The sequence below is a fragment of the Pristis pectinata genome, chromosome 29 (assembly GCF_009764475.1).
Source record: "Pristis pectinata isolate sPriPec2 chromosome 29, sPriPec2.1.pri, whole genome shotgun sequence".
Taxonomy (NCBI): Eukaryota; Metazoa; Chordata; class Chondrichthyes; order Rhinopristiformes; family Pristidae; genus Pristis; species Pristis pectinata.
Genome location: NC_067433.1, coordinates 2,730,620 through 2,758,294, shown reverse-complemented (window position 1 = coordinate 2,758,294; position 27,675 = coordinate 2,730,620). Strand labels below are relative to the sequence as shown.

Genomic DNA, 27,675 nt, shown 5'->3' with positions numbered 1-27,675 from the left:
GCCGGACCTCCGGGCCGTGACATCAGCGCCCCGCCTCTCCCCGCTACAAAACCCGGCGCCGAGCAGCGGGGGCAGCTCAGCCTCGGCGATCGCGGCGGTGACGGGCGGTCAAGGAGCAGCGGCGTCTCTCGGTGAGTCCTGCGGCTGGCGGTCGGGGCTCGGAGCGGAGCGGACCGGACCCCCGGCCCACGGCGGACATCTCCCCTCCCCCCCCCCCCCCCCCCCCCCGGGACAGCGCGGCGGCCGGGACCCTCCCGAGCTCGGATCCTTCCACGGAGGGGCTGCCCCTCTCTCTGCCCCTGCCCTCCCCTCTCTGTCCCGTTGCCCCTCTCTGCCTCCTTCCCTGCCCCCCAGCCCCGCACCCTCTCCCTGCCCCATTCTCTGCCCTCCTCACACACCCATCCTTCGCCCGTCCCCTCTCCCTGCCCCATTCTCCCGTTCTGCCGTTTGCCCTGAGCTCACTCGGAGGGAGGGAGAGCGGGCACCGAGGGGCAAACCCGGGTTACCGGCCATGTGGGTGGGAGAGGGTCTGGTGCGGGGCTCAGAGAGCGGCGCGGTGTGTGTGTGTGTGTGTGTTTCTGTCTGAGCGTGTGTCTCCGAGTGTTAGTGTGTGTCTAAATGTGTCTCTGTGTGTTGGTGTGTGTGTGTGTTAGTGTGTGTCTAAGTGTGAGTGTCTCTGTGTTAACGTGTGTGTCTGTGTGTGAGTGTGTGTGTCTGTGTTAGTGTGTGTCTAAGTGTGAGTGTCTCTGTGTTAATGTGTGTCTCTGTGTGTTGGTGTGTGTCTGTGTTAGTGTGTGTGTTAATGTGTGTCTCTGTGTGTTGGTGTGTGTGTGTGTGTTAGTGTGTGTCTAAGTGTGAGTGTCTCTGTGTTAACGTGTGTGTCTGTGTGTTGGTGTGTGTCTGTGTTAGTGTGTGTGTTAATGTGTGTCTCTGTGTGTTGGTGTGTGTGTGTGTGTTAGTGTGTGTCTAAGTGTGAGTGTCTCTGTGTTAACGTGTGTGTCTGTGTGTTGGTGTGTGTCTGTGTTAGTGTGTGTGTGTTAGTGTGTGTCTAAGTGTGAGTGTCTCTGTGTTAATGTGTGTCTCTGTGTGTTGGTGTGTGTCTGTGTTAGTGTGTGTGTTAATGTGTGTCTCTGTGTGTTGGTGTGTGTCTGTGTTAGTGTGTGTGTTAATGTGTGTCTCTGTGTGTTGGTGTGTGTCTGTGTTAGTGTGTGTGTGTTAGTGTGTGTCTAAGTGTGAGTGTCTCCGTGTTAATGTGTGTGTTGGTGTGAGTGTGCGCCTCTGTATAATAGAGAAGGGAGGGTTGTTGGAATTAGCGGCAGCTGTAAATCGCTCCAGTAAATTTGTACACAAAGTAGAAATGTTGAAAGCGGCCCCGAGACGGGCGTCCTGTTAACCACCGAGTTCTGACAGAGCGTTCAGGGAGCGGCTCGGTCCCTCTGACATTTTCTCTGTCCGGTGATACTGCTGCCGGCACGGGAAGGGTTAAACCCGCCGATACCTGTCCGGTGAAATTCTCCTGAGCGGGAGGCAGAGCCGCTGCTGCCTGTTGGTGTGTGTGGCGGGTGCTGGGAGAGGCCATTCGGCCCGCGTTTTGTCTGCACTCCCAGCCTCAGCCGCTCTTTCATCACGGGAATCCGTCGGGAGTCCTTCTCTCTCACTTTCTTGCACATCAGTTGCGAATGTCAACAGAAACGGTCGGAAATACTCAGCACGTCAGGCAGCGTCTGTGGCGGCAGGAGCAGGGTGCATGTTTCATGTTGAAGAGCCTCCCTCAGAACTGGGACAGAGAGAAACGTTCACAAGTCCAATTCAACTGCAGGAGATACGACACCTATGTTCTCAGGGCTTCCCTTCCCACACCCAGGGGCCACACGGTCAGGGCGAAGCAGCCATTCACTTGCAATTCTTCCAATCCAGTCTCCTGCTTTGGGTGTTCACACCTCTACACTGGAGATACCACACTCACACTGGGTGAACACACCCTCCACACTGGAGATACCACACACACATTGGGTGAACACACCCTCCACACTGGAGATACCACACACACATTGGGTGAACACACCCTCCACACTGGAGATACCACACACACACTGGGTGAACACACCCTCCACACTGGAGATACCACACACACATTGGGTGAACACACCCTCCACACTGGAGATACCACACACACACTGGGTGGACACACCCTCCACACTGGAGATACCACACTCACACTGGGTGAACACACCCTCCACACTGGAGATACCACACTCACACTGGGTGGACACACCCTCCACACTGGAGAAACCACACACACATTGGGCGATCACCCTGAGTTTCCTGTTACCTGCCACTTTAATTCCCCCATCCCACCCCCACCCTGACCCACCGGTCTGTGACCTCCTGCACTGTCACAGTGAGGACCCACACAGACTCGAGGAACAGCAGCTCGTCTTCCGTTTGGGCACGTTGCACTTTCTGGGCATTCTCCAGCTTCATGTAACTCACTCTGTATCAGAAGGGGCCGTTTCTGTTGGAGGTCACCTGTCAACCTCACCCGGTCAGATATTATCCTAGCCCTCCCTCCCCAGCCTCTCTGCACCTTGTTTTCTCGTTTCTCTACTTCTGATGAAGGGGGCTCCAACCAGAAACGCTGACTCTTGTTTCCTTCTCCACAGAGAGTTTGCAGCATTTTCTGGTTTTATTTCAGATTTCCACCACCTACAATTGTTTTTGGTTTTACTTCTCTCTTCATTGCCTCAACACCTCCCCACAGGAGTGACTCCCACATTCCCGCTGCTCCTTGGGTGAAGAAGTTCCCTGTGACTTTCCGACAGGGGTTTCTGGCTGACTGCCTCGGTTACGTGCTGCCCACTAGTGCAAGCACTCTCTCTGAATCTACCTCATCTACAGTCCTCTTATCGGCATAGAACAAAGACCCAGTGTTTGTTCTGGTGATGAATTAGGATCAGGGAATGAAGAGTCAGGACACTCTTGCATTTTTAATAAGTTTCCTCTGTCACCTTGCCAATGCCTTTACATCCTTTTGTAGGCTATAGCAACAAGAACTGTGCATAACTGCGGTCTAACCATGGTTCAATAATGGCATATCATAACATCCTTTGCTTTTCAATTCAGTCTCTTTAGAAATAAATACTAGAACTTGGTTTGTTTTTTAATTTATGGCCTTGCAAAGCCGTGGTGCAGCTCTTGTGTGTTGGTTCTACCCTTGCTGGACAGGTGCCCTCTGAGTAATGTCATTTTCCCGTGCTTCCTGCCCAGAGGTACCACCTCATGTTTATCTGCACGGACCCCCACGTGCCAAGTATTTGCCCACGCTGCAAATATATTAAAGTCCTGCCGTGATTTGTTGCAGTCCTCCTCAGCATGACGGACCTCCAAATTCACATCATCTGCAAATTTAGAAACTGTTTCTGACTCCATGCCAATTGATAATGTAACTTATGAACAGCAGTGACCCTGGTCCTGATTTTTGTGGAACATCTCTATCGACCATCTTCCACAGCTGATAGCTACTCTCTAATCCTGCTTTCTGTCCTGAACACAGCTCGCAACACATTCTTCAGTTGTCCCTAACTCCATATTTCCTGATCTTCTTCCTCGGACTATTGTGGGGTATCTTATCAAGACCCTCAATACCTCCACAGTATTACCACTATCTTTGTTCTTTGTTATTTCTTCAAAAATTCAATTAGGTTTGTCAAGCAATGTTTCCCCCTTTTGAAATCCATGCTGATTATTTATTACTGTACCTTCTGTGTCTAGATCTCTCTATTTTCCGTTATTTTTCACTGTGCTGATTCTGCAAAATTCCCAGGGCATGTAGTGTTTAAGAAGCATTTAGACAGACAATTGAACATGTAGGGTTTGGTGGGATGTGGATCACGTGCAGGCAGATAGGTTTTGGTTAATTTGGCATCGTGGTCAGCACAGATATGGTGGGCTGAAGGGCCTGTTCCTGTTCTGTATCAGAAGCAGGTTTATTATCACTGACTTATGATGTGAAATGTGTTGTTTTGCAGCAGCAGTACAGTGCAAAGACATAAAATTACTATAAATTACAAAATAAATAGGTAGGAAAAGGAATAATGAGGTAGTGTTCATGGACCGTTCAGAAATCTGATGGCGGAGGGGAAGAAGCTGTTCCTGAATCATTGAGTGTGGGTCTTCAGGCTCCTGTACCTCCTCCCCGATGGTAGTAACGAGAAGAGGGCGCGTCCCAGGTGGTGAAGGTCCTTAGTGATGGATGCCGCCTTCTTGAGGCACCGCCTCTTGAAGATGTCCTTGATGGCGGGGAGGGTTGTGCCCGTGATGGAGCTGGCTGAGTCTACAACCCTCTGCAGCCTCTTGCGATCCTGCGCGTTGGAGCCTCCGTACCAGGCGGTGATGCAACCAGTCAAAATGCTCTTGTGTAGACATTTGTAAGAATCTTTAGTGACAAACTACATCTCCTGTACTGTTCTATGTTCTATCCTCCATCTTAAATATAGGTATTCATTAGCTGTTCAGCAGTAGTTACATTACCCATGTATTGTGGGGTCAGTGAGATGGATATAGAGTGATGTGGATCGGGAAGTATGGGGCTGTTGTGGGTGGGTGTCTGAAGCTTGACGAGCAGCTTCCCGATGCCAAGCAGCAGAAGTGGGCTTGGTCCGGTTAATTCTGATCGCAGGACCATGTGAGTCTTCTGCTGCCCCAGGTCACACAGCAGGGAGTTGAGCAAGGAGGCAATAACGTTTGGTGCCGGTAAACACCTCCTTGTGAAGTGTAGCCATTGTTGTATTGCAGCCCCACCTGTGGCGGCTCACAAATATCGGTGCATCGATGACCAATTGTAGAGACGTCAGGGAGTTGGCAGAGTGAATTTCTGCAGCCTTTCCTGATCTTCGGACAGCACAATGGGTGCATGGTGGTTAGCGAGGACATTGTGGGCTGAAGGGCCTGTTTCCTTGTTGTTTGACTCTGTAACAACTTTCTGAAGTTCAGAAGGTCCAGGATTTTGACCACATTTCCACAGGAATGTTGCTTTGACTGGCAAGGGGTTTGGATTTGGCAGATCTTGCGCACAGCCTGGTTCTTTGCCAATCTCTCCTCACTGAGTTACAAGTGGAAAATGCCAGCCTGCCACAGCCTGCAGCGAGAAATCGGAATCAAAATATTTCCTTCCATTGTGTTTTTTCCTCTAAGTAAAAGTGAAGGCGGGGTGGAGGACAGAGCTGCTTCCTTCACACTCGTTAGCTATTTCTGTGGTGAGCCATTCCATGACTAACCAGGGCTCTCACTTGCCAAGAGTGCTCACTGTTCCAGGGTCAGATTTGAATTCAGTGATAACCCCAGCTTCTTCCCTTGCTTGCAAACCACCTCCTCCTCTTCTTCCCTTCCCCCCCCCCCCCACTTTGTCTCCTTCCCCCACTGCAATATGTACCAGGAACGCCCGAGCTCGTTTACCACGAGGGTTCACACAGCCAGATAAGAAGTTTCCACATCGTTACGCGACGTTACTTTCAGATGTGGCTGGTTTTGTGCATCTCATGGCCTCAATGAGTCCCACCTCCTGCTTCCAGGAGCCTTTGTTCACTGCAATACTCAGCACAGACTTCCCTCCCTGGGCACCGTCTGCACTGATGTTGATCTGGACCTCCCTCTCCTCGGGTGCTTCCAAATCTGCTGTCAACCCCTCCCTGCTCAACATAAAACAACCCTTCCAGTGACCTCCCTGTCTCCCACCTCCTTTTCCTCCCCAGGACTGTTTGAAGCTGCTGTTCCCCCTGAAATCCCTTCGTGGCCTCACTTGCATCCACCACCTTCTCCCCCTCCCCCTAACCTCACCTGTTTCGTTCTCCGTGGTAATTCCCTGATCTGCAAACATTCTGTTGATGAATTTTCACTGCCCCTTCAGAGCACGTCCGTCAATTTACGAAGTTAGTTGTTGTAATGACTAATGGACCAGGCCCTACCCTACAGAATACACTGCACCAGAAAACCCTTAATTCATTTCAGTGTTTGTGATTTACAAAATTTCACTTAACAAAACGATATCCAGGAATCGAAGAATCATAGTCATCACTTCCTTCTCTACAATCTTCTCATCTAATTCTGTCCTGATCAACCTCACATTTATCATCCCACCACTGACACATTTCCTTCAGCTCGCAAGCCTCTGAGCTCAAATTCCCCTCATTAAACCTCCCTGCCTCCTCAGAATCCTCATTAAATCTTTGCCTTTGCTCCTCCTCTCTCCCTAGTATCAAATTTTGTTTGACAATGCAAAGTGTCCGGGGACAATTTTTTTAGTTAAAGGCATAACACGACTCCAAATGGTTGTTGCTGCAGGGTTGACAGTCTTGTCTCTGTGCTGTTGGCCTGATCAGTGTGTGGGATTAGTGTTTCTGAGGGAGAGTCTTGGGAGATGGGAGTGTGGTAATGGTAAGTGGGGGGTTGGGGGGGGACCATCCGTGTTAGAACTGAAGAGAGAGTTTGCTCAGCGTCTACTTCAAGTCCTTCTCATTCTTTGTTTTCAGTGCAGCTTGTAGGCGTCAGTAAACTTCAGCCCACTCCTGGGACACTGGGCTTCCAGGAATATAGCTCAGATTAGTTGTTACTTGGAGCATTTTAATCACCGGATTTATTCACATCATAGAACTTGAAATCTGCAGTGAATATTTGGAGCAAAGAGGAAACGATGGCTTGTCAGGAATTCTCCAGGGAAGAAGATTAAAGGTCACGGTTATTTACTGAACTGGATATATGTTTGGTTTGGACCTGGATGATCACTGAGTTAGTAGATGGGAAAGTTCTGAACAATAGTAACAGATACAAAGTGGGTAGGTACACAGCAGATGGAATCAAAATCAAAGTCGTGTTTATTGTCACGTGCACAGGCACATGTGCGCACAGGGGCAATTACCTACAGCAGCATCACAGGCACAGAGCATCAGATAAGCAGCATTCACAAGAAAAACAAATTCAACATAAATTATACACAATTTTTTTACAAGAAGGAACACATTAGAACAAAAAACAAGTCCATTTCAGTGCAAAGTGATCAAAGTGATGAGGGTTGTGCCGGTTGGTTCAAGAACCGAATGGTTGAAGGGAGTCGCTGTTCCTGAACCTGGTGGTGGGGCTTCAGGCGCAGTATGTTGGTTAGGAAAAATAAAAAGGTGAGAAATAGGAGCCAATGTGAACCAAATGATACGGTTCTAAGCGGGCCAGAGTAGAGAGACTTATATTGCTGTATAAACATTGGAATATGGTGGGTGGGATTGAGAGGAAGACTGCTTAAAAAAATCATTGGGGATCCTTGGATTTATTGAGAGAGGAATTGGGTATCGCGGCAAACTCAGAAAACTGTTCAGATCTCAGACGAAGCGTCGTGTTCTGTTCTGGGCTCCATGATTCAGATCGACGTAAAAACTTTGCGGGTGCACAGAGATTCGCAGCCAGGACCTGGGACAGGCTCTGTGGTGAGGCTGGGTGGGTCTCCATAGGGCAGAAGGTTTGGGGCAGATTTTGTAATAAGGAAAAACTCTTATAACAGCAAATAAAGAGAAATAAAGAATCTGCTGGAGGAACTCAGCGGGTCGAGCAGCATCTGTGGGAGGGAAGGAATTGTCGAGGTTTTGGGTCAAGACCCTGAATCATGTCCTGACAATTCCTCTCCCCCCACAGATGCTGCTCGACCCGCTGAGTTCCTACAGCAGATCGCTTTTAGCTTCGGCTTCCAGCATCTGTCGTCTCCTGTGTGTGCAAATAAAGAGTAAGTGGGAGAAGGGTTAGGGACCAGGGGATTCGGGTTAAAGGTTTGCATAAGGATCAGAGGAGAGATAAGAGGTTTATCTTAATATGTGAACCTTTGTAATAAGGAATGTCTACCTAAGGGTTTGAATGGAGACAAGTTCAAAGGTAACTTTCAAAAGGAAATTGGGATGATAAAGGAGAACAATAAAGTTTCTGGGCTCTGAGGAGCAGTACCAAGTGGTGATGATCTGGTACAGACACTTTCTCCTACACTGTCAGGAGAAAACTGCGCTGGTTGTTCTGTGTTAGTTCAATAATTTGCAAAGTAAGTGTTTTTTAAAAATCCTTTGTTGGTGCAGGAATCTAAAACCCCGTTGTCTTGGTGACACTGCAGACGTGAGTAGAATCCTGCCCTCTCAGGAGGCAATTGGGTGCTGTGGGGTGACTGGGCCGTAGAGGGTGACGCAGACGGGGAGCAGGGATGAGGGGTTCCATGGTTTAACCGCTGAAGGGTTAGGAGGTCTGTGCTCCCGAGACTGAGGACAGGGAAAGGGTTTGGCTCAAACGGTCCCACAGATTGCCAGAGATGGGTTGTGTTACCACCGAAAGGGTTACAGCATTGCTGCTCCCTCCGCCCACGACATGGTGCAGCCATGAGGCGAGGGTCCCAGTCACAAAGGGCCGCGTTCTCTTTCACCACCCAGGCCCACTGAATGAAGAAGGCAGGCAGGAGGTCAAAGCCCCTCCCCCTGTGAGTGTCTGGGGGGGGGGGAGAGAGAGAGAGAGAGAGAGAGAGAGAGAGAGAATGAGGGGGGAGAGAGAGAGTAGGGAGAGAGAAAAAGGGGGGGAGAGAGCGGGAAGGATGGGGAAAGAGGGAGAAGGGGAGAGAGAGTGGGGAGAGAGGTTCAGAGTGAGATTGATCCAAAACCTGCCCTTCCCCACTGTGGGTGTGGGAGAGAGGCGGGGACGGATACAGAGAGCAAGAGCAGATGAGAACAAGCCTGTTCGCTCCTGTCCCCTGCACTGGCCCCTGAGCATTGGGTGGGAACGAATCTCCCACAGGACAAGCTGCTTGTTTCCTGCAGCTCAGTTTGTGTTGATCTCAAATCAAAAAAACTGCACAGCTGCTGCCTCACAGCTCCAGAGCACCAGGTTCAATCCCGACCTCTGGCGCTGTCTGTGTGGAGTTTCCACGTTCTCCCTAATTACCCCTCGGTGTAGGTTAGTGACCAAGGCTTTGAATGATGCTGGCTCAGCAGCTCTGGATGACAACACAGCCCAGGCATCCTACACGACAGGGCTGGCCCCTGTGACTGAGCTGAAGGGAGCACTTGCTTCACCCTGACGCTAGTTTCCTGGGGTCTTTTGCCTCTTCCCGTGGCCAAGAGTTACAGTCGGAGGAAGAAGCAGAGTTGACATTTCAGGACGAAGACCTATTGTCAGCCCAGCCCCAGTATTGTCCATTTATATTCCAGTTTTTGGTTCAGTTGATCTACTTACCTACTGCGGCACAAGAGGACAGTTTTGACCCTCTATGTCCACACCAGTTACAGACACACCAGTCGGATCAATCCCATTCCCCCTTCCTTATTTCCTGGAACCCCTGCAATTTATTCTCTCTCTCACAGGCCCATCAACTCTTTTCCCACAACTGCACCGAGCGGCAAATTAACTACCAGCTCATCTCTGGGATGTGGGAGGAAACCGGAGCACCCGGGGGGAACCCACACGGTCACAGGGAGAACATGCAAACTCCACACAGACAGTGACGGAGGTCGGGATTAAGCTGGGTCGTTGGGGCTGTGAGGCAGTGGCTCTACCTTACTGCATCACTGTGCTGCTCTCTGACTAACCTTGCCTCGGACGGTGGGAGGTTCAAATCCCAGTCCAGGCTCACACTTGAACGTAGTACTGAAGATACAGCCTTATCCACGTCCCCATCTTGTATGAATGGAAAAAAGACCAGGACAATATACCGAAGAAGGTCAGGGTTTGTCCCAGTGTCCTGATCAATATTTATCCCCAATATCACTTTAAAATTGTCAGCTTATTAACCACATTTGTAATTATGTGGTCTTGTTTCAAGCCTTTTGACTGTAGCCCTCTTTGACTGTAGCCCTCTTTGACTCTATCCCACATTTCAGCAGTAATTGGATTCTATTGAGTGTAACGCATGTTATAGTGAGCAGAGACTGAGAGACGTTTTCTTTATACAGACAACCTCGCCAACATAGCCTTGTGGGTACTGACGGTTACTGGTGACAGCTCACCACAATGAGAGAACTTCAATTTCCAAAGACTTGGAATAGAAGAGCTCTCAAATGGAGCTGTTCCCTATACTCTGTGTTTTATGGTACTCAGCAAAAGAAAGTCATTAAAGTTCAGAGACAAAAAAAAGAGAAAGATAAACAGAGGAAATGTCTGAACCAGGACTCAGCCGCCCTCCCCTCACACAGCCGGAGACCTCCAGCAGATGGAGAATGTCAGTGAGACCCACACACATCCCACAGGGAGGTTCAATCAGTGCCAGAGCTCCACTTTCCCACTGCAGTGTCCTGGAGCCAAGCACCTCTCCCCTGACAGACCCCAGCACTCCCCAGGCACAGACGGGTTAGCACCGGAGTAACAGTCCCTCTACACCACCCAGTCCAACTCTCCCAGGGATTGTACAGCATGGGTTAGACGTAGAGTGAAACTTTCTATATCATCTCATCACGGTGTGGTGTTGCACACTGCCAGGGCAGGGACAGGCTGGGTTGGATTCAGAGTGAACCTTCCTCCACACTGTCCGGTCAAACATACACAGGGTGAGGACAGTTCAAAGGAAAATCTATCAGTTGTGTTCATTCTTTACAGCAAGCATAATTAGGTTGCACCTATTGGGTTCTGGCAATTGGTAAAATGCCATTGATTTGTTATTTCAAAGAAGTGCTCTGTTTTCAGCGTACATTCTGTTCTTGTAGGGTCGCCATTGTATTAAAGGCCTATTGAACCGGGCTAGGATAAAAGTTTTAGTGCAGAGCAAAGCTTCCTGTGCACTGCCCCATTAAACACTCAGCATAGGGCAGGACAGGCTGTAACGTTGATCCCTTGGTATGTTCCTGCTCCTCCACCATTTACAGTCATTATTATTGAAACTATGGTTGGTTCGCTGCAGTACTGTGACATTGGACAGTCCAAGGACAGATGCAGCATGGATTAGACACAAAGTGAAGCTCTATAGCACACTATTCCTGAAACACTGCCAGCCGATCACTGTGCACTTCAATACAGAGTGAAGCTTCCTCTATTTGGTCCCAGACCAAACCCTGACTGCACTGCCATGATATTTCTCCATTCCCACACCAGGCTATGACTTTGAACAGATTTCCCAGACCTACTGGGAAGTGGGCTGAGCCAAATCGAGTTAGTGGGAGATTGACAGGAAGGGAATGGGATAATGTGGTTACAAAGGATTGATATCACCAATTCCCAGCAATGCCAAGCAGCTACTTGAGGTACCTTCCCCTTCTCGACAGCTCCTCGTGATCTCTTCTGTTCTCAGTCAAGCTCGTGACTACTTAACAGGCACTTTCACATCCCAACTGAGGGCCAGCGCTGTGCTGACCACAGGTCAGGCAAACTTGGCCATGTTGACTCAGAGACGTCCCACCATACAGCCCAGCCAACACCATACAGCCCAGCCAACTCACAGTCCAGATGGCTGCTTGTTTTTGGAATTTCTCTGCTCTTTCCCAAGCACAGGGAGTCCTCAAGCTGGCACCCTGTGCGAGCCCCCACATCAGTCTGTTCAACAGGTGTTAGCCCACTGGTATGGAGGTCAAATTTTCTCTTAAAGTTTGGTCCTTCTCTTTTGTCACGTCCCACATTGATCCGTATGGGTCTTTGAAAGTTGGGAATGCTGTTTAAGAGAGGAGATCCTGGGCTTTGTAAACACAGAGCATCAAGTAGGAAATGAGGAAGTTATGCTTAATGAAATATTGGCTTGGGCTCAGGCGCCACCTGTGGCACCGGACTTTGGGAAGAGTGTGGATGCTCTGGAGGGGATGTCAAGGACACATACCACAACAGGAAATGGAAGTCGTGTTGTGTGGAGACACTGGGGACTGGCATCCTGAGAGCCAGGAAGGTCGTGGGGGGGAGGGGAGAGCAAGATCAGGGGGTGGGGTTGAGGGTTGGTAGACTAAATGTGGGCAATGTTTCCAGTAGCCCCAGGCTTGCCCACCTGGTGACCTGGTTTGAGGTCACCACCAATGACCACCAAGTTAGTACAGCACTTCCAGAGAGTGATGGAAGCAGATTGTTGTAACTTGCAAAAGGGAGTTGGATTAAAATGGAAGGGAAAGTTCCCATGACTGAGGGATGAAGATGGGAAGGTTGGGTAGTCCGGGCGAAGGACAGACACAGGCATGACGGGGCACAGGGTTGACTTGAGGTCTGTCTGAATAACGTCTTGAAGGTGAAACCTCTGGGTGTTAGACTCTCACTGCCCTGTGATGAACAATGGACCATCAGACTAGATGCTATAGTGGCAAATCACTGACTGCACTGAAAACAGCCCTTTGGCCCATTGTGCTAGCACTAGCCCTTTGATAGGACTAGCCCAAAGAGTGGTCTCCCCTCGCATTCCTCCATTGGGTGAAATTTTCCTTTAATTTTTACCCTCAAGTCTCGGTGATCTGCCTGCTGGGGACTCAGCAACAGATGGCCACCTGGAACCCAGAGCAGCCCCTGCCGGCTCTCACGGTGCCGTTGTTAATGTCTTTGTAGGAACACAACTTGAGGACCAGGTCAGAAGCAGAACATGCTGGTGAACATCTCCATCCTTGTTGCTCTGCTGCTCGGCCTCACTGTGGCCTCAGAGGTAAGAGGTTCAACTCCACTCTCCACTCACCCTCTTCACAATCTCCTTTCTGCCCCCTCCTGCTCCCCCCCCAACACATCCCCCTTCCACCTCAGCCTCCCCCCGCTCACCTCCCCCTCGAACCTGGCCTCTCTCGACCTTTGCTCCCACCCGCACAGCCCCCACTCCCTTCTCTTCCTCTAAACAACCCGCAATTTACTTTTGTAAATAAGTGAACTGAGAACAGAAAGTGCAGTGGGGAAGCCGAGCACCAATTGCGGATGCGGTGAAAATGTGGAAGTAGCGAGGTCGGCCCCCAGATCCTGGGGGGTCCGTGTCCCAGTGCCACGCACACTGAGGATCAGCCACCGTCCAGGGGAACCATGTCAGGCAGCAAGAACAGACCCTGCCTGGTCCGCTGAACGCTTCCACTGTTCCCTGCTTTAACTCCTCATTCCCTCCTCAGTAAACCCGAGGGATGTCTCAAAACCGTGCGCGTCACCCATGTGAAAGGCACGCTCTGCAAGGGAGGGAGGCTGATTATCCCAACTTTCAAAGGGGAATTGGATAAAAATGGAAGGAAGTTCAGCCAAGTGAGGAATGAGCAGGGGAGGGGACCGTTTGGAAAGCTCTGCTAAAGAGGTAGCACAAACATGATGGGCCAAAGGGTTGTCCTTGGTGCCACATGATTTAATGACCTTAAACAGCAGGTCTGTAGTGTTGTGAAGGTGAAATCGCCCGGTGTTAGAGTCTCAGTGCCCTGACTCCCAACAATGGACCATCATGTTAGATGCCACTTAGGTGTGTCACTGATCGCACCATAGACAACCCTTTGATACATGGTGCTGGTACCAGCCCTGCGGTAGCTGACCTCTCCTGCTCATTCCTCGGTTGTGTGAGTTTTTCCTTCAAGTTTTAAGTGATAGTTGGGACCAGTTGGCCCCCTGAGTCAGCGCACCAAGTCTGAGACTCACAGGAGTGGAAGCCCACCTCAGATGGTCAGGGCACAGAGCACATGGACTTTGCTGCAATCTCACTGGGGGAGTAGGACAAAGGCCAGGGAGAGGGAAACTGTGCACGGTCACAGAAAGAGAGTGGAGAGCTTGTTCAACGAGCCAGTTTGCACAGTCCGATTCTCAACTCCTGGGTCTTTTCTCTCTCAACAGCAGCAGCAGCACCTGCGAGTCAGAAGAGGGACAAGGGAATTTGAGTCCAGTTCTCGAAGTGAGTTCACCTCCACTGCTGTGTGTGTGTGTGTGTGTGTGTGTGTGTGTGTGTGTGTGTGTGTGTGTGGTGGGTGAATATGTTTTGTGTGTATAGGGGGAGGTGTATGTGGGTGGTGTGAGTGTGGGTGGGATGGGGGAGTGGATATGCTTTGTGTGTTTGCAGAGGGAGGTGTGTGTGTACGGAGGGGGTTGGTGTGTGTGTGGGGGTTGGTGTGTGTGTGGGGGGGCTGGCTGTGTGTGGGGGTGGGTGTGTGTATGGGGGGGTGGGTGTGTAGGGTGGGGATGGACATGTTTTTCTGTTTCCATCATTGCTTTGTTCAATATGTTCTGCCGCTGAGTTACCAGCTGAGGCCCCCAGATAGCAGAATCTGCCGCCCACACCCCACACACACGTCCCTTGTTGCCGGGCGCTGTCCCCGGCTGGTGACTCGTTCATACATTCTGCTACAACAGCATAGGAAGATCACAACAGTCCCGCTGACCAATCAGAGGGACCACACTGACTGGAACTGCTGGCTTCTGGTGCTGAAAGGTTCCGTGTGATCACACCCCCAATTCCTGACAGTTCCCACAGGGAATTACTTCCAACTGTTGTGGGAGCGTTAAGCTCCTGCATGTTCCCACAGGCAGCGACGAGGGGAAGGATTAAGGGCAGGGTTTTGGGTGGTGACAGCACAGGGAGGAATGTCGGTCAGGACCCTGGGAGAATTTGTTCCTTTTCAATTAGTGCCAGCTGCTGGGATTACAGAGAAACAAGTTACATTCATTCTAACATCTGCACTTCCAATGGTGCAGTGCTCCTTCAATGGGGCCCCCTAGCAGGGCAACAAGCCCTAATCAGATACATCAAGTTGGGTCACAAACCAGCCTTGGTCCCAGTGAGTTGTAGGACGAGCCTGAAGGGTACAGGTTCGGAAAAGGTTTGAGGTGGAGCTGCTGTGATCTTGGTGAACGGGGAGTAGACTCGAGGGGCCGAATGGCCTACTCCAGCTCTTCCATGTGATCTTCCTCCACGAAGTTCCCAGGTATGATTTACTACCTTACGGGGGCCTCACTGATTGTTCTGTGGTCTCGGTCTTTGCCTCTGGTGTCTGCTCGCTGTGTGTCCCATGTGTGGAGTCTGCCAGATGTTCTGGACCCGCCTGGCCAGATGTTAGCTCAGCTGGTGCTCGGTCTCACTCCAGCTGCTCTGAATATTCCAGGTTACTGCTTGGATCGTGCCAACTCACAGATTTACCTGGACGGCGAGACGTGGCTTCAGGTGGAGGGGAAATGGGTGAAGTACTGCCGGTGTAACAGGTGGACAACCCGGTGTCACAGCGTGCCAGTGCAAGGTGGGTACGGCCGTAACTGCTCGCGGTACGAGCAAGGCACCTGTGCAAGCAGAATGGGGAGGAACTCGTCCCTCACTCGGTACGAGGGGTGATCCCTGTTCCCTGGGCCAGGTCCAGTCAAGCTGCTGTGAAGCGAGGAGAGCAGGGTGCACTGAGGGGACGGGCTACACTTCTCACTGCCTCGGGAAAGCAGCCGGCGTAATCAAAGACCCCACCCACCTGGGTCATTCTCTCTTCTCCCCCTCTCCCATCGGGCAGAAGATACAAAAGCCTGAAAGCACGTACCACCAGGCTCAAGGACCGTTTCTATCCCACTGTTATAAGACTATTGAACAGTTCCCCAGTTCAATAAGATGAACTCTTGACCTCACAGTCATCTACCTTGAACCTTATTGTCTGTCTGCACTGCATTTTCTCTGTAGCTGTGACACTTTACTCTGCATTCTGTTATTGTTTTACGCTGTACTACCTCAATGCACTGTGTAATGAATTGATCTGTACGATCGGTATGCAAGGCAAGTTTTTCACTGTACCTCGGTACAAGTGACAATAATAAACCAATTCCAATTCCAACGAGAAGGGGTGCAGGGTGATGAGCAGCCCACCACAGAGGGCAAGAGTGAGCCGTGCAGGGTGAAGAGGGAGGCAGGGACAAAGCATAATAGTATAGCATGGAGATGTCGGGCCAGAAGGCCTGTCTCTGTGCAGTATAACACTGAGAGTCGGACTCTGTCAGCTCCCAGATGATGACGTTGTGTGGGGTGGATCCTGTGCTCCTGTCCCGCACTGGGTGCCGGTCGTCGTGTGGAGGGTGCTGACCTGCCCCCTCTTGCCCAGGGGTCTGCCCCCACACCCAGGCCCCAGTTTGCTCCCGCCCCACACCTCCCTCACTGCTCCCCTGCTCTCCGATCATGTTCTTATCAAGACTCACTGCCCTTCACCCCTGCTCAGTCCACCAATCACCGGACCCCTTTCTCACCCCTCCCCTTCTCTGTGCTGACCATCTCCCACTCCATCTCAGTCCTGAGGCAGGGCCTCAGCCCGAAACATCAACAATTCTTTCCCCCCCCCCCCCCCCCACAGATGCTTCTCAACCCACTGAATCCCCCAGCAGGTTGTTTATCACCCAGCACCACTGGTACATTTTGTGACATGTCTTCTCGTTGCTCCATTCTCTGGGACCTGTGTGTGGTTGGCTGAGCAAGCAGTCATTGCCCATCCCTCACTGACCCCTGTGGTGAGCCATGTTCCTGCAGTCCTTCTGTTGACAGTGCTGCTGGGAGAGAGTTCCAGGGTTTGGTCCCAGTGACGGTGAAGGGACGGGGATCGATTGCCACTTAAGGATCGTGCCCTACTTAGTGGGGAAGCTACAGGTGGTGGTATTCCAATGTCCTTGTTGTTGGAGAGGTCCTGCGTTTGGGAGGAGATGACTGGGCAAGTAACTGCGGTGCGGTTTGCAGACGCCCACTGTGGCCACCGTGTGCCGGTGGTGGAGGGAACTCCCGAGCTGGTGCACGGGAACCAGGCAAGTGGCTGCTTTATTGTGGATGATGTCGAACTTCAAGGGAACTGGGAGCCGCACTCATCCAGAGAGTCCTCCATCACCCTGACCTGGGGCGGGTGAGAGTGTTGTCCAAGGGTGAGTCACTTGTGGCAGGGAGCTCATCCTCTGGGTGTTTCTGTGGCTGGTGGGTGGGGGTAGCATCGCTGCCCAACTCTGCCTGAGGTGTCCTGTGCTCCTGTTCCGACAGATTGCCCCCAGAACAAGTGCTACAACGGTGGGAAGTGTCGACAGGCCATTTACTTCCAGCACCACATCTGCCAGTGCCCCGCCGGGTACAAGGGACCGCTGTGTGAAATCGGTAGGTGACACTGCTGCTCTGTGCGACCTCCGCACCTCCCTCACCCCCTCCATCTCCCTCACTCCCCCACTCTTTGTGTTGCAGACACCAAGGAGGTTTGCTACAAGGGTCGTGGGACCAGCTACCGTGGTACCTGGAGCACCACTGCCTCCGGGAAACAGTGCCTCAACTGGAATCTGAGCGCTGTGGTCCGATCGCGCTACAACGGCCATGCTGCCAATGCCCAGCAGCGCGGTCTGGGTAACCACAACTTCTGCAGGTAAGGACCGAGTCTCCGGCCTCTCCCAGCTCACCCAATGGAGCTGCTGGTCACTGACCCGGTCACAGCCCGGCTGCTCTCTGCTCCATCTTGGGTGGGGGGTCTCTCCCACTCACAACACAGACCCTGCTCCCCCCACCCCTCGTGGCTTTCCCCAGACCCCACCCCGTCCCCGTCCCTACCTCCTCTGTAGCCCAGCAGCACCGGGACTGAGGGGGTAACTGTGTCACTCAGCACCGACCAGGGGTCCAGTTGGATCACCCTGTGCCATTAGAGTTTCTTCAGAGGTGGGGTTGTAGTGCGACACCAGGCAGCCGTTAGGCTACTGGGTCCTGTCCAGTTGTGTGATAGAGTCTCAGAGTCACACAGCACAGAAACAGGCCCTGCAGCCCAACTCATCCATGCTGACCAAGATGCCCATCTAAGCCAGTCCCAATGACCTGCGTTTGGCCCATATCCCTCTACACCTTTCCTACCCATATACCTGTCCTAGTGTCTTTTAAGTGTTGTTAACGTACCTGCCTCAACCTCTCCCTCTGGCAGCTCGTCCCATATACAGACCACCCTCTGGGTGAAGAAGGTTGCCCTGCAGGTCCCTTTTAAATCTCTCCACTCTCAACGTAAACCTCTGCCCTGTAGTTCTTGGTTCCCTTTCCCTAGGAAAAGGACTGTGTGCATTCACCCTGTCTATGCCCCTCATGATTTTATACACCTCCATAAGGTCACGCCTCAGTCTCCTGCGCTCCCCTCCTGCCCGACCTCTCCCCGTGCTGTGAGTGTAATGTCTGTCTTGTTGCAGGAACCCCGACAACGACACGATGCCCTGGTGCCATGTCTACAACGGGCACATCCTCAGCTGGGAGGAGTGTAGCCTTCCCGCCTGTCCTCAGCGTAAGTCTCCCGCTAATTCCCGCGGAGCACTCGAACCGGGGGCTGGGGGGGGTGTTGGGGGGGGGGAGGGGTGGTCTCCACCTTTTGTTCCTCCTACTGCCGCACAATTAGCCCATCACTGACCTCAAACATACCCCCATATCTCCCCATTGCCTCTCTCACTGGCTCCATCTCTCCCTCTTCCCCACTGCCCCTCCTGGGTTCTCTCTCTCTTTCTCTCTCTCTCTTTGCTAACCTATCTCACTCCCCCTCCCCATTGCCCCTCCCGGATACCATTTCCCCTCTCCCTTTCTCTCCTCACTGCCCCTCCAATGTTCCCCTCCCTCCCAATCCCCGTACCTCACCCTCTCTCTTCAATGGAGTCACCAATGGGTTTTCCAGTTCAGACCTGCCCTACCCCCATCCCATGTGAAGCCAGCTGCCCCCTGGAGCCAGGGGCAGTAGAAGTGGGCGGGGGTGTGGGGGCTGGAGGGACATGAGGACTGATGACTAACCTGGTCTCTGTTTGCCCACAGTCTCCAAATCCGAGTGCTACACCAAAAACGGAGCGGAGTACCGGGGAACCAGCAGTTACTCACGGACCGGGAGAACCTGCCTCCGCTGGGACTCCGAGGCGGTACGACACAGCACGCAGAATGCCTGGGTGCCCAACGCCCATCTGCTGGGGCTGGGCAGCCACAACTACTGCAGGTACCACCCACCGCAGAATGGGGGAAAGTCGGAGAGGCCGGGGTTGTTTTCTGTGGAACAGAGGCCGAGGGGAAACTGAATTGAGGCATAATGAGGGACCCAGACTGGGTAAACAGGAGGGGGCCCTCTCCCTTGGCAGAGGGGCAAACACCTGAGGAGGTAGATTTAAAGTAATTGTAGAGGGATATGTGTTCACCCTGAGGGCTGGGAGGTCCTCCCACAGGGGGTGTCCCTGAAGAGCTGTGATCTACAGGACCACGGACGCAGTGCCGGACGGTGGGGTTAGGCTTGGTGGGTCTCTGCCAGCCAGCATGGATCGATGGGCTGAATGGTCTGTGATGGTGTATGGAGTGGTGTAGAGGGAGGGTCGGATCCAGAGCAGTGGCTGAAAGCGAGGTCCCCGGTGCTGAACAGTGGAAGGAACACCCACTCCTGATCTCGATGCAAAGGCATTGGAGCAAGGTCATAGAATCAAACAGGAGGAAACAGGCCTTTCGGCCCAGCTGGTCCATGCTGACCAAGATGCCCATCTAAGCCAGTCCCATGTGCCCACATTTGGCCCATATCCCTCTAAACCTTTCCTATCCATGGACCTGTCCAAGTGTCTTTTCAATGTTGTTATTGTACCTGCCTCGACCACTTCCTCTGGCAGCTCGTTCCATACACTCACCACCCCCTGGGTGAAGAAATTGCCCCTCAAGTTCCTATCAAATCTCTCCCCTCCCACGTTAAACGTGTTGCCCTCTTCCAGCACTTGGCCCATGGCCCTCCGTGCCTGGGCACTTCAAGTGCTTGTCCAGACACTTCTTAAATGCTGTCAGCGGCTCTGCTTCTACCAGTCTCTTGGGCAATGCATTCCTGGTACTCACTGCTCTCTGGGTGAAGGAGGTGGGGTTAGTCCAGCAAGCTATTTTTTTGTAGGAACAAATACATATTTTAATAAACCTGCTTGCTCAATGTCTCTTTCCAGGAATCCCAGTGGAGATCTGAAACCCTGGTGCTACGTTAAGGGAAGGCGTACGGTCATGATGGAATTCTGCAACGTTAAGCACTGCAGCCCATCTGGTAAGAATCACACCCGTGCTGACCCACAGCTGGTGTTCACTCCCCCACCACTCACTCCCTCTCTCTGGCACATGTGCTCAACACCCGGTTAATGCACAGGGCAGGATATAGTGTTGTGTCTGGCTCTAATGACTCACACAGACCATGGAACAGTACAGCACAGGAACAGGCCCTTCAGCCCACAATGTCTGTGCCAAACACAAAGTCAAATTAAACTAAATCCCTTCTGCCTGCACATGATCCATACCCCTCCATTCCCTTTATATTCATGTGGCTGACCAACAGCCTCATAAACACCACTATTGTAACTGCTTCCACCCCCACCCCTGGCAGCCTGTTCCAGGCACCCACCATTCTCTGGGTAGAAAAAAACTTTCCCCACACATCTCCTTTAAGCGTTCACCCTCTCCCCTTAAATGCATGCCCTCTAGTATTTGACATTAATACCTGGGAATAAAATTCTGACTGTCTACCCTATCTATGCCTCTCACAATCTTATAAACTTCCATCAAGTCTCCAGAGAAAACAATCCAAGTTTGTCCAACCTCTCCTTATAGTTCATGCCTTCTAATCCAGGCAGCATCCTGGTGAACCTCTTCTGCACCCTCTCCAAAGCCTCCACATCCTTCCTGTAATGGGGTGACCAGAATTGCACACAATACTCCAAGTGCAGCCTAACCAAAGTTTTGCACAGCTGCAACATGACTTCTTATTCTCAATGCCCCAACCAATGAAGGCAAGCCTGCTATATGCCGCCTTTAACACCCTATCTACTTGTGTAGCCACTTTCAAGGACCCCAAGATCCCTCTATACGTCAATGCTGTTCAGGGTCCTGTCATTAACTGTGTACTTTCCCCTTACATTTGACCCCCCCCCCAAAATGCAACACCCCACACTTGCTCGGACTAAACTCTATCTGCCATTTCTCTGCCCATATCTGCAACTGATCTATATGCTTTGATAACCTTCTTCACTGTACACAACCCCACCAATCTTTGTGTCATTAAGTTTGATAGGATGGTTTAAACCCTTTTGCTCAGTTGTCACCTGGTCTGTATGTGTCTGCAGTGGAGAATTGCGGCAAGAGACATCCTAAGCTTCAGCAGTTCCGGATCAAGGGAGGGTCATTCGTCGACATCACTTCTCACCCGTGGCAGGCAGCCATTATGTACTATGACAGACGGGGAAAAAGTTGGAGATTCCTGTTTGGAGGGAGCCTGATCGGATCATGCTGGGTTCTGACGGCAGCTCACTGCTTCAACTCAAAGTAGGTGGTTGGTGAACAAGGGGCTTGAGTCAGTGGGAACTCAGAGACAAAGTCCACCAGGAAGGGAATGACAAACCAAATCCACAATAGTCATGGGCAACAGATGCTAGGGATCTGAAATCAAAATGGAAAATGCTGGAAATGCTCAGCAGGTCAGGCAGCGTCTGTGGAGGGAGAAACAGAGTTAATGCTTCAGGGCAATGACCTTACCAAATCCTCAGCCCGAAACATCGACGTCCATTTCCCTCCACAAAGGCTGCCTGACCTGCTGAGTTCCTCCAGCAGTTCAGGTAGGGAGACCGAGTTAGTGGGAGAGACCCTCGGGTAGGGAGGTGGGAAAGACCCTCGTCTACGGAGCCCCCAGTCAGTGATGTCTATTAAACATAACTTTCTGCTGCCAAACAGATTCAAACCACATGAGTTGAAAGTGGTCATGGGCAGGACCATGGTGGAGAAGACATCGGACGATGAGCAGTTACTGGAGGTGGAGGACTACTTCGTACACCAGGGATTCAGTGACGACACCTTCAACCACGACATCGGTACGAGATTATTCCTCTCTCCCTCCTGCAACAGGTCCCCACAACAAGCAGTCACCACCCGCACCATCCACACGTCCTCACCCTTACCCATGGAACTGTGGACCAGGTTTTGCCAATCGCTGGCAGTCAGCTGAAGGTTGGAGCTGTTGAGGGGCCCAGAATGCCAGCCCCAGGGGTTGAGGGCTGAGATACCAGTGGCTCATTAGCACTTTCTGCTGTGAGGATGTGGTGCAGCCGAGCCCCCAGACCATGCCTGTGCTTGAACCTCTGGGACAGGGGAAGGTGTGGGGGATGTCAGTCATGGTTTCTGCTGCTGACCTGTATCTGGTCATCCCAGGATCACCAGGGCTATCCCAGAGTGTTTCCGCATGAACAGACCAACAAGTGGGTGGGTGGGAGGTTTATTGTCAAAGAGCTAGTGTTGAGGATGGTGGGGGGGTGAGGGGGGGGGATCCTTCCTCATGTCCTGCATTGTTTGGGAGTGGATCTCCCCCAGTGTCCTGGACCGTGAGAGGGGAGTGGATCTCCTCTGGTGTCCTGGAGAGGGGAGTGTGTCTCCCCCAGAGTTCTGGACTGTGAGAGGATCGTGAATGGGTCTCTCCCTCAACCACTGTTACACTGTGGAAGCAGCACCTCCCGACCAACCGAGAGGCAGTGCCGGTCTTGGGTATGCCAACAGCACGAGGTAGTTTGACTCTCGTTTGTCTCATTCCACCCCTTTCCCACCCTCCCTCCACCCCTCAGCTCTCATCAAGCTCCACTCCAAGACCGGGAGGTGCGCCAAGATGACACGATCCGTGCGCACAGTGTGTCTGCCGCACAAGGGACAGCGTCTGGCCGACTGGACTGAGTGTGAAGTCTCCGGATACGGCATGGAGAAGGAATGTAAGTGCGTCCACCCCAGGGCTCCCTACAGTAGGACCTGACTGGATTGGGGAAACGCGGTACAAGGGTACAAGCCTCAGCGTGGCTGTGCAGGGCTCAGAGGGAAGCAACACACACAAGAGGGAGGGTTCCCTGGACTGATTCCGGGTACAAACTGGTCATCCGCTGAGGAAAGGCCAAGCACATTGGGTCCACTCTCTCTGGAGCTGAGAAGCAGGAGAGGTGATCTTGTCAAGAGCAGCGAGCTGCCGAGGGTCCTGGGCAGGCTGATGCTGGGAGCTCATCTCCTCCACTCAGAGAATCTAGAGGCAGGGGCCAGATCTTGGGACCCGAGGGGCAAGTATTTCTTCCTGTACAGAGGGGGGTGGTGGGTATCTGGGACGAGCTTCCAGAGGAGGTGGTGGAGGTTGATACAATCAAGTAATTGGACGGGTTCATGGATGGGAAAGGAATAGAGGGATATGTGCCAAATAGGATTATAGGCATCTCAGTCTGCACGGACGAGTTGGGCCGAAGGGCCTGTTTCCGTGCATGACTCTATAAAGTAGTTGCCCCCCTTGGATTGAGGAAAAATAGGAACTCTTTCATTTGCAGCTTTGCGAGTCTGCAGAGCAGAGTCTGTACTTGAGGGTGGAGTGGTCCTTAGGACTTCAGGAGAACTGAGGGCAGATGGGTTAAGGGGACCAGGCAGGAGACTGAAGCTGTGGCCAAGCTGAGATCAGCCACGGCCCTGTTGACTGGTGGAGAAGGGCCAAGTGGCCTCCTCCTGTTCCTGACTCCCCTGACCTCTAACCTTTGCTCTGGCCCACAGACTCTTACAACTTCTCCAAGAAGCTGAAGGAAGGAAATGTGCGTCTCTTCCCAGCAAATCGCTGCAGTCCAGCTTATCTCCAGAACCGCACCGTCACCGATAACATGATCTGTGCCGGCGACACCCGGGGCACAGACGACGCCTGCAAGGTCAGTAGAACCCTGGCTGGGGGTGCAACTTTACGTCCAGGCCTTGGGGCCTACTCCTGACCCTCTCAGAGGAGTGTTGAGCCGAGCCCGTAACTTTCTGAGCTGCCACCAGCAGTTAACTGTGTGCCCAGTGGCTCAGGATGTGGAACCTCAGCCCAGTCCTGTTGGGAAAGGCTGACATTTCCATACTTCCTTGCATCACTGAGGGAGGCCAATCAGCCCATCGAGTCCATACTGACCTGTAGAACAATCCCATCCCCCCCACCAATATTCCCTGTAACCTATCCTCTGCCCGTCGACATTGATTGTCCCACTCACCCTCACACTAGGAGTGTTGTACAGTGCATAGTTAACCCGCCAACCCTGCACTTCTTTGGGATGTGGGAGAAAACCAGTGCATAGAGCATAGGACATAGAACATTACAGCACAGTACAGGCCCTTCGGCCCACAATGTTGTGCCAACCCTTTATCCTGCTCTAAGATCTATCTAACCCTTCCCTCCCACATAGCCCTCCATTTCTCTATCAATCATGTGTCTATCTAAGAGTCTCTTAAGTGTCCTTAATGTATCTGCCCCCACAACCTCTGCCAGCAGTGCACCCACCACTCTGTGTAAAAAAAAACTTACCCCTGACATCCTCCTTGTATCTTCTTCCAATCACCTTAAAATTATGTCCCCTCGTGTTAGCCATTGTCGCCCTGGAAAAAGTCTCTGACTGTCCACTCGATCTATGCCTCTTATCATCTTGTGCACCTCTATCAAATCACCTCTCGTCCTCCTTCTCTCCAAAGAGAAAAGCCCTAGCTCGCTCAGCCTATCCTCATAAGACATGCTCTCCAATCCAGGCAACATCCTGGTAAATCTCCTCTGCACCCTCTCTAAAGCTTCCACATCCTTCCTATAATGAGGCGACCAGAACGGAACACAACACTCCAAGTGTGGTCTAACCAGAGTTCTATAGAGCTGCAACATCACCTCACGGCTCTTGAACTCAATACCCTGAGTAATGAAGGCCAACACACCATACGCCTTCTTAACAACCCTATCAACCTGCGTGGCAACCGTGAGGGATCTATGGACGTGGACCCCAAGATCCCTCTGTTCCTCCACACTGCTAAGAGTCCAGCCATTAACCTTGTATTCTGCCTTCGAATTCAATCTCCCGAAATGTATCAGTTCACACTTATCCAGGTTGAACACCATCTGCCACTTCTCAGCCCAGCTCTGCATCCTATCAATGTCCTATTGTAATCTACAGCAACGTTCTACACAATTCACAACACCACCAACCATTGTGTCATCAGCAAACTTACTAACCCACCCTTCCACATCCTCATCCAAGTCATTTATTAAAATCACAAAGAGCAGGGGTCCCAGAACAGATCCTTGCAGAACACCACTGGTCACCGACCTCCAGGCAGAATACGCTCCATCTACCACCACCCCGTCTTCTATGGACGAACCAATTCTGAATCCAAATTCAGCACCCGGGGGAAACCCACGCAGTCACAGGGAGAACGTGCAAACTCCACACAGACAGTGCCAGATGTCGGGATTGATCCAGAGTCGCTGCAGCTGTGCACTTGCCCCAAAATTCAGGAACAACTCCTGGCAGAAAGTGCGTGTGGCCGGGAGCCAGATTCTGCTTCCTGTTCCAAAGCTCTTCATTGCTAGACTCCTACCCCACACACAGAGGCTGTTCGGCCCATTGCAACGGTGGCTGCTCATTGAGGAAGCCCTGCAGATTTCCCCTATCCAATCTCCTCCCTCCCCTTGTTCTTTCCCTGTCACTTCAGCTTGCTCCCCACGGGGTCCCTGTCCCATCCAGGACCATCCCAGCGTCACCCCCCCACCCCCCCCGCTGGCCTCTGGAGAGGTTGGACAGACTTGGGTTGCTGGTCTGGGACCCGTTCTGCTCCCTGACTCCAGCTCTGTTTGTTGTGACCACACAGGGAGATTCTGGAGGTCCACTGGTCTGTCAGACAAAGGGACAGATGATCCTCCAAGGCATCATCAGCTGGGGCATCGGCTGCGGGAAGAAGGATGTTCCTGGTGTCTACACCAAGGTAGTGAACTACCTGGACTGGATTCACGATCACATGACCAAGCCTGCATTCAACAGGTACAAGAGCTTTAACCGTCAGGGATAACAAGCCAGCAAGCACCGATAAGCGTCTGACCCCCGTGCTGAGGATGCAGTGACAGAGGGAGCCCACCCTCTCCCCCGGCCTCCAGACTCTGTGATGGACACCGGGGGGCTTACAGTCCCATTGATGAACTGCTTTCCAACCAAAGGAAGACTTGCTCGCCTCTCGCTGTTGATCGCTTGGTGCCCCCTGTAAAATTTCAGTGCAATTGTTCCAATCATGTTGTGTTGACTTTACCCTCCCACAGTCCATCATTTCCCGCTGGAAGACACTGGCCTGTCCGCAGTTAATGACTGGGGACTCTGGGTGGGAGACTGAGCCTGGGGTCTGGAGTGGCTCTCTCTCTCCCTCACACACACACACACACACACACACACACACACACACACATGCACAGAAAGTACACACAGATGCAGGCACACACAGGAACACACATACAGAGAGATACAGACTCACACAAAGGCCAACACACACAGAGACACACAGACATACACACTCACATGCATGCTGACAGACACACACACACAGCTGATGACTGAGAGATCTTGGTTATTCCAACTGACCAGTGTCAGAATCCTAATTATTAAGTGTTTTTCTGATTTTACCAGTTGTTTTCAGTAGTTACCCACACTGTACGAGCACTCAGATTGTACCTGTTATAATAGCTTCAGTATTGTCCCGGTCTGGCACCAGGACAGATGTCCCAACCACACCAGCCCCTCCCGCAGCCTGTAGGTGCTTTCAAACCCAAACTGTTCCCTTCTCATTGTGTACACAGCTCCACACCCCTCCAGCCCTGGCGCTGCCTCACAACATCTCCCGCCCTTCTCAGTAACCTGAGATTGGGAACATAAAACTTGTCTCGTCAAGACTACTGTGAATTAACTCTTTACTTGCTGCACTTGCCCGTGGCTGCGGTCCATGGTGTGAACATGAACCCATGAGGGATCACAGGTGGAGGCTTCTGCTCTCCAGCTCCATCTCACTCGCTTGGCACTGGCTCCGGGAATGAATGGATGGGGAAACACCTCCTTGGTCGGCTGGGTGGATCCCACAAGGTGCCACCAGCAGCCCGTGTAATGGTCACTGAATCGTTGCTGAGCCAGATATCTCCAGTCTGCTTCTCGGAGACATTATTACCACCACACTGTTCTGACTGGACACAGGACTTGCACAACGAGAAAGGCAGCTGTGGTTTTTGAGCTCCAGCTGAATACAGACAACTCAACAAACCCTAAGCTCGGCAAAACGCAGCCGTGACCACCCACAAATCCAGAATCTGACCACAGCTGGATGTGAGACGGTGCCAGCACACTGTCCGTGCACACTGACAAACCTAGTGAATCGGGGGGGTTCTGGGGATAGTGCGGGAAGGGGGTGCTGAGGCCAAAGATCAGCCTCCATCCTTTGCATGCTGGAACACACAGGAGGGGCCGAATGGCTTCGGCCCGTTCATGTGTTCACACGCCTGTGAGTCTGGCTCTGCACCTGTGAGTACGTGAACCAGCCAGTGTGCACACTTGCAGATGTACGAGTGTGCACGCAACTCTAGGTGTGTCAGCGACGATGCATGCCTTCCTTGGCTTGCAAAGCCACACTCTCCTTTATAGGGGCGTGGGTGTGCGTGCACAACCCTCCAAGTCTGTGAGTGAATGTGCAGGCATGTGAGTGTGCAGGCACCTCTCTGTAAGTGAGTGAGGGTACATAACCCATCTTCACAGTGTACACTTCCATTCGTTAGTATTTAAGCATTCCTACGTACTAAAATATTTATTATTCTATGTTTTGGATGTTTTACAAAATGTTTTTTCTGGATGATATTTAAAGATTTTTGCATCACGTGTTCCTTTTTTTAAAAAAGAATAAAAATTGAACTATTTGCTTACTTTCCCTGGTTCCTGTCTCTCCATTTACAAGGTTGAGTCAGATATTGGAATTTCCCTCAGCAGTTATTC

At 51.9% G+C, this 27,675-nt stretch overlaps 1 protein-coding gene across 1 annotated transcript; it reads left to right on the top strand.

The window, feature by feature from the left end:
* Nucleotides 1–27,608, top strand: plat (plasminogen activator, tissue). The gene is made up of 14 exons (XM_052041251.1): nucleotides 1–131; nucleotides 12,517–12,610; nucleotides 13,756–13,813; nucleotides 15,018–15,149; nucleotides 16,901–17,011; nucleotides 17,096–17,270; nucleotides 18,070–18,161; nucleotides 18,677–18,851; nucleotides 19,822–19,916; nucleotides 20,986–21,184; nucleotides 21,590–21,726; nucleotides 22,471–22,611; nucleotides 23,423–23,571; nucleotides 25,526–27,608. The coding sequence occupies exons 2-14, from the start codon at nucleotides 12,551–12,553 to the stop codon at nucleotides 25,721–25,723; spliced, it is 1,722 nt and encodes a 573-aa protein (XP_051897211.1). The 5' UTR covers nucleotides 1–131; nucleotides 12,517–12,550; the 3' UTR covers nucleotides 25,724–27,608.
* Nucleotides 27,609–27,675: the final 67 nt, after the last annotated feature.